At 38.4% G+C, this 11,424-nt stretch overlaps 1 protein-coding gene across 1 annotated transcript; it reads right to left on the reverse strand.

The window, feature by feature from the left end:
* Positions 1–3,205: 3,205 nt before the first annotated feature.
* On the reverse strand, positions 3,206–7,011 carry LOC149833901 (protein PHR1-LIKE 3-like). Its single transcript, XM_090009231.1, has 6 exons — positions 6,825–7,011; positions 5,838–5,914; positions 5,186–5,246; positions 4,980–5,064; positions 4,808–4,877; positions 3,206–3,879 (listed from the first exon to the last, which is right to left on the reverse strand). The coding sequence occupies exons 1-6, from the start codon at positions 7,009–7,011 to the stop codon at positions 3,472–3,474; spliced, it is 888 nt and encodes a 295-aa protein (XP_089865357.1). The 3' UTR covers positions 3,206–3,471.
* Between the last annotated feature and the right edge of the window lie 4,413 nt (positions 7,012–11,424).

Below are 11,424 nucleotides of genomic sequence, written 5' to 3' on the forward strand. Positions count from 1 at the left end.
GCATATATGATTTTCTCTTTCTTTTTCTTAACGCCCTAGTGGAATCTTAATTCCTTGGCAAACAGCCTGCTTTTCTTTTATTGTAACATCTTTGTAAACAGGGACCACAGTGAGGGGGGTCGAAGGGGCCGTCCCCTGAGTTTTAACATCGCTAGGACAGGGACTGTAGGGTTGGCAGGCTAAAATCAACACGGTCAGGTCTGCGATCCCAAGTGCGGTTTCTCTGTGTAATCAAGAAAAATGGTCTTTGCTGAAATCTCCAAACCGCCACCTCTTACAAGACTTGATACCAAGAAAATTGCTAGAGAACAATTGTTGAGTGGGAGTATTATCGTTCATAACTTCCTCTGTTCACTCAGTGCCTGAAACGTGCTTAATCATGCAGCTACCTAGATTTCAGAAGATCACCTTCTGCATGTTTTTTTTTTATATGCAGAGAGCAAAATCTAAGTAAACAATGAACCAGACCAATTAAGTCTGAGGTTGAAGAGGAACCTAAACAAGTATGACGGTTGTCGTCATGAATTTTGTATATATGATATTGAATTTGTTATGAAAGAATTGAAAATGTTTATATGAAAATTCTATTGTTAAAACTTGCAAATTGTTAGACCCAAGGGGTTTGGTGTAGTGGGATGGGGGCTTATTCCGTTTGATAGGAAGAGTTGATGGAGCAAATGTGTGGGACATTACCCATAGAATGAATATTCATTATATGCAGTTTGATATGAATTAATTGTAAAGAACTTGTCACATTAATCATCTGACAGCTTGCCCTTATACAAAATCTCTATGATCACATCTTCATAAAGAATCCTGCTAACTTGTCATTTTTCATAAAAACAAGTGCTTTCGAAGATCAACACTGTAGTTGTGAGATCGATCGCGGGCTTCAATACCGATGTCAGTGGCAATGTACTACTTGTACACGTAGTAATTGTGCCTTTCTCTTTGAGCTTTTCATTTACATTCGACACCACAATGCCTGACATATGTTGCACGATATTCTTTCTTTACTCAAAAAAATTTATCAGCATAAGATGAAATTTTTCAATAAAAAAAATTAGGAGTTTATCACGTATGATGAGAATCCATGAATTGAAACACTCTTTAATATCAGACGTTAAGAACTCATATCTTTTCGTCTAAAAGTGACTGTTAACCCAATTGTGGCTACTAATACTTGGAGCATTAGCAGCAATAATTTTGCCATCACTAATGCCATTTTGGCAAAAAATCTCATCAAAAATATAATTTTTATTTTATTTTATACTAGTCATCCATCAACATGCGCAATGGACGATCAACGGGTTTGACCGCAGATTTAGTACCTATGTATTTCACAACTACCAATTACTATCTCTTTCTCTCTCTCTTTCTCTCTCTCTCTCTCTATATATATATATATGAGAAATATGATACAAAGGTCAATTTCTAGTAAACTTAATATGTAGATCACACCAGAAGGGTTAGATGTGTAAAAAGTTTGAAAAAATAAAAAATATTATATTTTTTCACTAGAGAGTTTTTTATCCACAAGTGTATATATAGGAAAACACATATCATCGAATGTTCAATTCTTGACGCAGGGTCCAACATGTGTTGCACGTCTTATTCGTTTTTTTTGTCTTTAGCGGCGGACGAAACTGCCGCTAATAACCTTTAAAAAAAAAATAGGTATCATAGCTTTGGCTCGATAGTTATGATTTGTATCCCGAGTATGCCCGAATTGACAAAAATGTTTGTTGTTTGCATATGCTTATTAAATTGAATATTATGTTGTCATAAACATGCACGAACACGTAATTTATTAAGTTATATTAATGTTTCATTAACATGATTATATGCATGTTTGGATGTTATGCATGAGATGAATCATGAAAGAAAAATGCATGTTGTTGCACAAGTTCATGTGTCACACAACTTGTGGACTCTTTACAAAATGATGCACACAACCATGTGTTTCTGCTGCCATATCTGACCTCACCTTTATGCACAGTTCAACATCCAAAGGATACCATTTGAAGCTGGCCATGAGGTTGAAACTCTCGAGGAAGCCAAGGCTGCACTCCAAAAATTGTTAAACAAGGGCTCCAGAATAAATTTACTTTATAAAAGTTAGTTGTCTATTTATGCCCCTTTGTTTGTTTTGGTAGTGTAAAGATTAAACACCATGGTTTCTTTTCTTGCAGCCAACTCTAGAAATACACCTCTCCAGCAAAAGGGAGATCATTATATGCTTGTAAAACTAAATTAGCTTGTGCTGTCACAAAAAATAATTGCTTTCTATTTCTTGTTATGATATAGAACTTCTGCACAAAAGCTATGTGTTGTTTTGTTGCGTAGGAAATGAGTTGGGGAATCCTATTCAAACGGTGATACTTCACTTGAATGTTTAAACCTGGGGATGTGGCTATTCATCTTCCTTTTTTTTCTTAATATTGTCACAGTTATATAGTTAAATGGCTGCTGTGTATGCAGCATGGAGCGTTAACTACAGTTCAAGTCCCAAAAATTTTCATCTTTCTTTCATGAATTAAACTCCTCGAGGTGATTTTTCATGTTCTTTCCTGTTGGACATGTCTTATGAAAATAAGACCATTTGCATCTGTTGTCTACAGTTCTGGACTTCTTTGTGTTGCAGACCAATGGAACCTCGAGTCGGAAATCTTGTGAAGCCCAAACTCCTGTTTGGGAGATCAAGGACAATACCCTTGGTTATCTGCGAATGAATGGCTGGTAAACTCTGAGTTTAGGATAATCGATCGATTGGCTGGAACCGGAACTGAAAAGCAATGACCAAGTAGTAGCTGGGATTCTTGCCCATGCGGGCTCTGAACATGTGGCTATGGGGTGGCTCGATTTGTCTTGAGATGAAAGAACATCTTGAGTTTAAATCCAGGGGTGTACATCCCATTTCCAAGCCAAATCATAAGGAAAGGCTTTCCCAATGGGCAGGAAGGGATTACCCCTGGAGTTTTACAAAGAGGGTGTCGGAACATGACACAAAACTAGCCGGGATGCTTCTTTAACTGAAAAACATTTCTCCCTGTTTTTTTTTTTCATTCGTGTATAGTTTTAGGCACTTTTAAATGCATGTGATGCGAGTACATGTTAAATAAAAGCTGGTTAAAGTGGGATGGTATCCTGTGGTCGCTTTTCCCTTCCCTTCCCCTACCCCACCTCCCCAGATATTGCAGTGAGAAAGTGCAGGAAACTATTGGTTTGTACAGGGCCCTCAAGTAACTAGTCATGCTGGGATCCACAAACCATAAGGTGCACGGTCCATTCCTAGGTGAATGGGGCATGTGTCCCATAAGAATCCGCCTTCTTTGTTTAGAGTTTCCATCCAAGAGAAGCTCAGTCATGCCCTTGGTCCAAATAGGCCTAGTTTTATCTGGAAATCATCAAGACATTTGTAAGTTCATTCCAATCAATAATAACACACATTATTATCTGCGCTGCTGCACATTACAATCCCAGCTCAAAGCTATTAAGATCAAACTCTCTTTTAAAGCCAGTGGTGGCTGGTTCATCTTCCAAATTTAGGTCAAAAGCAACGGACTCTCCGGTTTCCGACTGTTGGCAAGTGTCTGAATTTTCTTTGCTGGATCCTGTTCGCTGTTTCTTGCTTGGTTTCTGGTGGACTGGATCATGTGGTGCTGGAGTCCCTGTTGGTGTTGTGAGGTCCAATAAAGATATTGCTGGATTAAGGCATTCATTCATCACCCTTGTTGATAATGCTGATAACTGTGCCTGGGCCTCTTCAAGGTCAAGGAAACCTTTGTGATGATTTGCTAAAGTTTCCCTAGCCTTTTCGAGTATGGACTGCAGGTATTTTCCTTGAGCTTCAATCCTAAGCTGCAAGTGCTTTTGTACCTATGTTATGTTTGGTCAGGAACACGATCATACAACTTTCATACTTTCATAATTCACACACACACACAATAGAAATCTCTTAATCTTTTCACATTCTTTCCACATTTCTTTTTTTTTTGGCAGAACCTTATAGATTTAATCTACATTGTTTCTTTATTAGAAAATATGTTTTGGATCATGTTTTGCAACATGTAAATTGATTTTCCAAGTGCTTCAAAAATCAATGGCCCATAATGTACAGAAGTTTCATGACTAAAAAAAAGCACATTTTTAAGTGTGGCCCCTAGCAAACAAACCATGTTAAACACATCTATAAGGTCAGATAGAGCTGATACAACCTGCACCTATGATTTTCCAACTAGTTTGTAGATATATATACAAGCTGGATGCTGTGGCCAAAGCTAAGACTTGCTCACCTGTATGTTCTATTTGGCACCCAAATTAGGATAAGTCCGAGGTGGATAGGGTAGTCTTGAAGTTTATTAAGCTTGATCAATACTCTTTGAAACTCACAATGATTTCCTGCGTTTTTTTTTTTAAATTTATGACTCAAAGAATCCGCACCCGGCACGAAGACCTGGTCATGTTGGCTCAGTCTGCCATACCTACAGTCGTCATGCTGGCAGCGTAAAACTCCGAGGCTAGGACCCCGTCCCCCAGGGTCTATGCTATGCATTTTTTCTGCAATATTTGAAAGTGGATCCTACAGTCACACGGTTATAGTCAGATTTATAAAGATTGTGCCGTAATGGATACATGTTATTGTCCTTTTAATGTTTTTTAAATAGGAAGGCTAACACGGGCAATAGGGACTCCAGGTAGTGGTGGGTTTCAGACTGTTTCAACTACCAATCCCCTTCCCTTGTGTACTTCATGACTTACTGGTTGCAAAATAAGAAGAGAGGAGAGAACACATCGAGTTTCTTACTTCTAATTGTTCATGGAGTCTCTTCTGTACCTCCATCTGCAGTCTCAAAGCTTCAGAGATCTGTAGAGTCCTGTGCAAGTTTATGTTCATCAAAATAATGCAGAGAGAGAGAGAGAGAGAGAGAGAGCTTTACTAGTACTTTTACAATAAATGTAGCGCTTAGTCTACTTACTCAGCCATGAAGCTTGTGGTGGGTTGGTTCTCTGACGCCAAGCAGGCTGATGAATCTGAAGTCCTTGTTGCTTCTTCCCGAAGCACTAAGTAAAAGAAACCAAAGTAAGGCAAAAAAACAAAAAAGATAAAAAAAATTGCCAAGCAATAGAACAAAAGTATCTTCTGATAGAAAGTAAAAGAAAAAGAAAGGGAAAAAACTATTACCATCGCCACCACCAGAATCTCCATCACCATCCTTCTGAGAGGGCTTTCCTAGCCTATACTTCTGTTTAATGAATTTTTTGTTGAAGATCAGTACCTCTCACATACACATAGGGTTACTACAATATGTTAACTGGAGTTTGAACTAGGCATTTCCGATGTTTTTTTACAAATCCAACCCAGCAGATGCATTCGACGTGGTCCGGAATCGACTGTTGGATCATGTATTTTCGATAAAAAATATAATTTTTGGATGCTTGAATATTTGCGAGAACTCTAAGCCGTTGATTTTGAAACCTTAAAAATCCTTCTAATGCATCATAATCGGATGATCCAAGAGTCTGTTTCTATTAAACCAAGCATCTAGATCACATCCGGACAGTGAAATTTAAGAAAAATAAATAAAAGAACCTATGAAAATCTCGGTTCATACTCCAGTTCACATATTCTAATGGCTATATATATAAAAGCCTGTAACAGGTGAAAAAACATGAATTTGCGGTGGTCATGACCATCACTAATTCCTGTTATACGCATCACGCATCGCTGCTGATCCGCGCAGGCTCGTCCACTGTTACGGGCTTCTATATATATATATATATATTTTGGCGTTCGTATAAAACAGTACAGAGAGAAAGCAGGATTATAATATGACCTGTAAATGGCTCTTCAGATGGTACAAGGTAAGGCCATCCACCCGCATAATTTTCATCACTGATTTTGGAGTCGCTTCTGAAACAGAAAAAACAAAAACGAACAAAAATGGGAAAGGAAATTAATTAGCGTATGTTGAAGACTGAATCCATTCATAGAAACAGAGAAGGAGAATTCTTCTTTTTTTATCTGTGGTTCTCAAGTACCAACTGCCTCAATAATGAGAATTCTGATATAAACCTCGTCGATTATAAATTGTACTATATATCTTGGAGAATATATTGAAGCAACATTTGGGGCATTTGTGGTGGCAGTTTTCAAGTATGTCTAGCTCCAGCAAGGAGCCTGAGCGGTTCATACTTTGCAGAAAAATCAGAACTTAGATTTAGGAGATCAATTTCAAACCAAATAAAACAGCTACACGTGATTATCATGATCTTTACAAAATTATTATCATTGTTAAAGAAATTAATTAGAAGCAATACATAAAATTCAGAAACATATCAGCCTACTACAACCAACCTGACTCCTGGTCTACCCAAGTGACATTTTAATCTTATGACTAAGCTGAACTCATACTTACATGGAAAGCATTTTCCTAGCGATTATTGCTCATAGTTCTATGATAGATGAAAACAAGCAACTAATTTTGAAGCAACGTTATATTTTCTTTTTTCTATTCATTAAAAGACATTCACAAGTTAACTCATATATAAATTATACCGGATTGGTTTGCATATTTTTCTTGAGGCCAGTAAGGGCTAAAAGAATCAATTGAGAAAAAAAGGAACAAACAGAAAAAATTCTGTGTTACAACAAAATGCTGACTTGTTATGAATTTATCAGTTTTCAAACTTGTTGATACATGGTTTCAAAAATTGTAGGAAAATCCATCTAAGGCAAACTATCAGATAAGGAAAGAATATTGAAACTACAAGAACATGAATTCTTTTCGGTTATCATGTAATTTAATGAGAAGGCTTCTTACTATCTGAACCACCAAGTTGGTTGACAGCATCAACGAATCGCTGGTGGAGATCTACCGTCCATCTTAGCCTTGGTCGAGGATCAGTGGACAGGATCAAGCTAGATGATTCTTGGGATTGCTGCAGCTTCTGGTTTTTGCCTCTGTCCGGATCGGAATTTGCATTAGAGTTTCTTATGCCTTCATACATTCTCTCTCTCTTTTGTGGCTTATCCAACAAATATTTTCTATTTTTGCTTGTTCATGAGAAGCTGCACCAACTCTCATCCATCCCCCTTTTATTCTATTGGACCAACAAAATAACTACAACAAACAGTCTCTCTCTCTCTCTCCAACTCAATTTTTTTTCTTTTTTCCCAGTGCCTTCGACATCTTTTTCATGCCATTGACTTTATTCCATTCCCACCTCTCTCTCGCTCTCTCCACACACACACAAACACGTGTATAGACACTACCAAAAGTACAGTATGTTTGCGTACTTGCCACTGAATTAATATGCCTAATCTCTCGGTGACAGCAAGAGCATGCTTTCAGTGCACCTGACATGATTATTTAACCATTCCAAATAGTGAGCTCGAGGAGCAGATCCAGTGAACATGATTCACTTATTCATAGGCCTTAGAGGCAATAGCATGAATTTTCAAGCCATTTTCCAAAGCTATCAAGAAATAGCATTGTTCATTACCTTTGGAGGATCTTCTTGCTCGGATTACCTTGTCCTAATTGGTTATTTAACTTGAGGCTTGTCATATTGCCTTGAGCAACACTCTTGCTTTGACCCCCCTTGTCCTAATAGCTTATTAAAACATTTAACAGCCTACGTTATTGCCCATGCAGAAGGTTCAGCATAGGTTAGTGAGCATGTCACATACGAGCCATATAATCCATGCAGCTGTCAACTTTTTTCTCTGAATTATAGTACCTGGCATATCGAGTGAAGAATTTTAGCTCACTTGGTAGGCAACAGATTAGATGCCATTAATAAAAACAATGGTTTTTAATTCACACACACACACACAGAGAGAGAGAGAGAGAGAGAGAGAGAGAGAGAGAGAGAGAGAGAGAGAGAGAGAGAGAGAGAGTATTTTACTCTCATTTGTTCCTCATCTCGGAGACCATAATGTGAAAAGAGTATGAAAATGGATCACTTGATTAGAATGGCCCTTGAACTCCAGGATAATTATAAGTGAAAGCATGTTATGATGGTGTGGTTAAAGGGGGCATTTTAAACACTAGCGATGGGGAATTTGGGAACCAAGGAATCTTTACCGAGTCACCTCATACATGTCTAGTCGCATCTAAACCAAGGTTGAAATACTTTATGCTACAGCTGTATCTTCATGACAAAAACCACATGATTTGAAGTAACATTGACAATATCTTTTTATCTTCAAGTGTTATCATACTATGACAAGGGAGCCAAATAGGGCCAATCAATCTATTGACTTTCCCTAAAGGAAAGATTCCCTTCTCTCTCCCTCTCTCTCATATGATTAAAGTTATCCTGAATATTTCAAAATATTCTTAATACACCATCTATGGAAAAAGATCCAGATATGGACTACTGTTCAGTTATTCAAATATGGTCACTGGAATACAGAGAAAATGCCCTCTCCTATTTAATTTTCTATATACAAACTTTGAAGATAATCAAAAGTATTAATTGGAGAAAAGAATTAGCACCACGAGGAAGGATCATCTTTCAAACGCTGCGTCATGTTTCAGCAACTCCTTACAAAACAGGAACATTATTTTTCATACTAGAAAAGGTAAACTTTTCTCCTGATATGAGTCAGGCTCAACATATGCAAAATGCTATTAGCGTATATATGCCTGGTGCCACGTGAAGATGTTCAATTTTCACATGAATACATGGCCTTAATTACTTTACATGCAAATAAGGTGCAGCCAATTTTTGCAAGGCTGGTCACGTTGACTCATATTTCAGATCGTATCATTTTCACAATCATCAGCATGATATATAAAATCAACATAGAAATCATGATAGACAGTTGATCGAAACATGAACGGAGAGTAAATATGTCGGTCACACCAAAATCCAGACAGAGGCAAAACAACAAACAATTGCATAGAACACAATAAAAACAACCAAAGCACATTAATATCATGTAATACGCTAAGGCGTACAAAAGTACTCTCCTTAGAGAAGATTCACCCCCACATACAGTGCAAACATGGGCTGACATCCTTCTCCCAGGATACAATAGCCTCGACGATCAGGATTGGTGCACTCCGACGGATCGGCCTTTCGAAGACAACCTCTCTGAACCGCCTTGCAGAAAACCCCTTTCCAGAAAAACTCAAGAGAGAGAGAGAGGAGAGAGAGAGAGAGAGAGAGAGAGAACGCAGAGTCAAATATCCTTTGAATTCTGTGTGTATCATATATCCGTAACCCCAGCCCTAACCACGTTTTTATAACCCACGAACCGTTACAAAAACGTGGAAGAGACCCATTATGGAATTCGAGGAGTCAAGACCTGTTAATGGACACGGACTACGAGGAGTCGTGACCCATTATCCATTTCTCATAACCCATTATTTTATCCAAATAGCACAAAAAATCGTGGCAAAAAGACCATTGGTCTTGATTGGATATGGCCCTAAAGGGCCAATTACCCGAACCGGCTCAACAGGCCAGTGCACATGCGCATGTGGTAGTCATCTCATCCTCTTGTTCTTAGAAACAAGTATAAGAGTTTTCATATATGTTATAAAGCCTATAACATCCTTGAAACTCATCAATATGGGACTATTCTACATCATCAATTCCAAACTTATTCTAAAAAGAAAAAGTGCCCACGTTTTCTTTATTTGAATTCTCTCACCTCCTCTTCTTACACCCAACATGTCACCATACCTAGCTTCGAGCATCCCTTCATTTGCTTCACAGGAGCGGCACGACATAACGCTGGTGCTTTTTCTCTTTTCGCGAGCGCCTAGCATGCCCATCAAAGCAAGGTAATGATGGACTCTGGACTAGGCCAGCCCACTTTGCCAGGCTGATGCTCTTGGTCTGCCAAAAGATTGGTACAATACCTAATGGCCTTCTCAACCTGTCAATGCCATTCACAAATCTCAACCTGCAGTCATCTGGGATCTAAACAAATATTGGGAACTTGTCAGACCATGAAAAGTGCAGGAGAATAATGCCTTCTAGCTTGCTACTTGAAGTTAGCATCATCCTTAGACTCATTTTCAGGTATTCTTGTTGGGATATGTGCAGGCGGGCACATGCATCTGTATATGTTTTGACCAACTTTGGTAGAACTCATGTTATTTCATTTTTCTTTAATTGTATATTTTTTAGAATATTAATATGTTTGAAGTTTACACCAATTCAAGATATCTTAGGTCCAAGCATGGACTTAGGTAGAGAGGTGCCTAGATGGCTTAAAATTTGTGACTGGCTTCTAGGCTTAGCCCGGTTTAGTTTAAGCCCTCCATTTAAAAAAAATGCTCTTAAGGAGTGAAAACAATCTTAAAGGGCATACCTAATTTTATAGTAGTATCATCAATATCAAATGTGAATTTGTTTTTTTTTTTCAATTATTGCTCAAATATTTGGCCACACACCAAAGGGAACACAAAGAATAAAGGAAAAAGATAATGAAGAAAAAAGTGGAATTTCTTTTCTAGTGGAGGATGGAGGATTCTTCCTCACGACTCAGATTTGTTTTTTAAAGGAATATTCTCATGGCCTGTCAACTTCGCTGTGTGGGCCCATGGCTTCATCTACACACAAAATTAATTGGAGGAAAGTAAGTGTATTCCCAATTTCACACTACACTAGAAGCATACACTGTGTCATTTATTTGGAGGTTGAAACACTTTCCCCTAGCAGGGCACGTTTGGAAGCGAGAGAGATGTAGGGACAATGATGCAAAATGAAAAATCCCTAGGGATTTAAGACCATTCCAAACAAGAGAAACTTTTTGGCTGAGAGAGTTTTTCTAAAAAGAACACTTTTTTTTTAAATTACAGGAAACATTCCTTCATGAGGGGAGTAGAGAAATGTTTTTTCCCACATAGAAAGCTGGGGTTAGGCAGACCCCTACCAGTTATACAACCAACCATTTGGGGTTCAAACTTGCGACCTTCCAACACAAGGTGACGTGCACTAACTGCTCCTGCAAGACAAGCTGAGCCCCCATTGGTGAGAGCGGAGGAATGTTTCCTACAAAGAGAAAATTTATTTTTACACTCCCCACCACCCATCTCAGCACATCTCACCACCATCCATCTCGCCACCACCCACCACCACCCTCCTCTTCTTCTCTAATTTTTTTATATTTTTCCACTTTATTTTTCGCATGCTACACAAACAAGCAAAAAACTTTCTTTTAGTGTTGAGGAGATAGAAAAGTACGAGGTAAAATCTTATTTTGTTACAAACGTACAAATGAGTATATGAAGGTTACAACTAGGGGTGGCAAAATCTGACACGACCTGCCAACCCGCTTCTTAGCCGGGTTCGGGTTTGGCTTAAACGGGTTCGTGTCGTAAACGGGTCGACCTGCCTAACCTGTTTATTAAACGGGTCAGGTTCGTGTTAGGGATATGCCAACCCGCCAACCCGGCTGAC

This window comes from Nuphar pumila, chromosome 6 (assembly GCF_984573655.1).
Source record: "Nuphar pumila chromosome 6, dmNupPumi1.hap1.1, whole genome shotgun sequence".
In the NCBI taxonomy this organism is placed as follows: domain Eukaryota; kingdom Viridiplantae; phylum Streptophyta; class Magnoliopsida; order Nymphaeales; family Nymphaeaceae; genus Nuphar; species Nuphar pumila.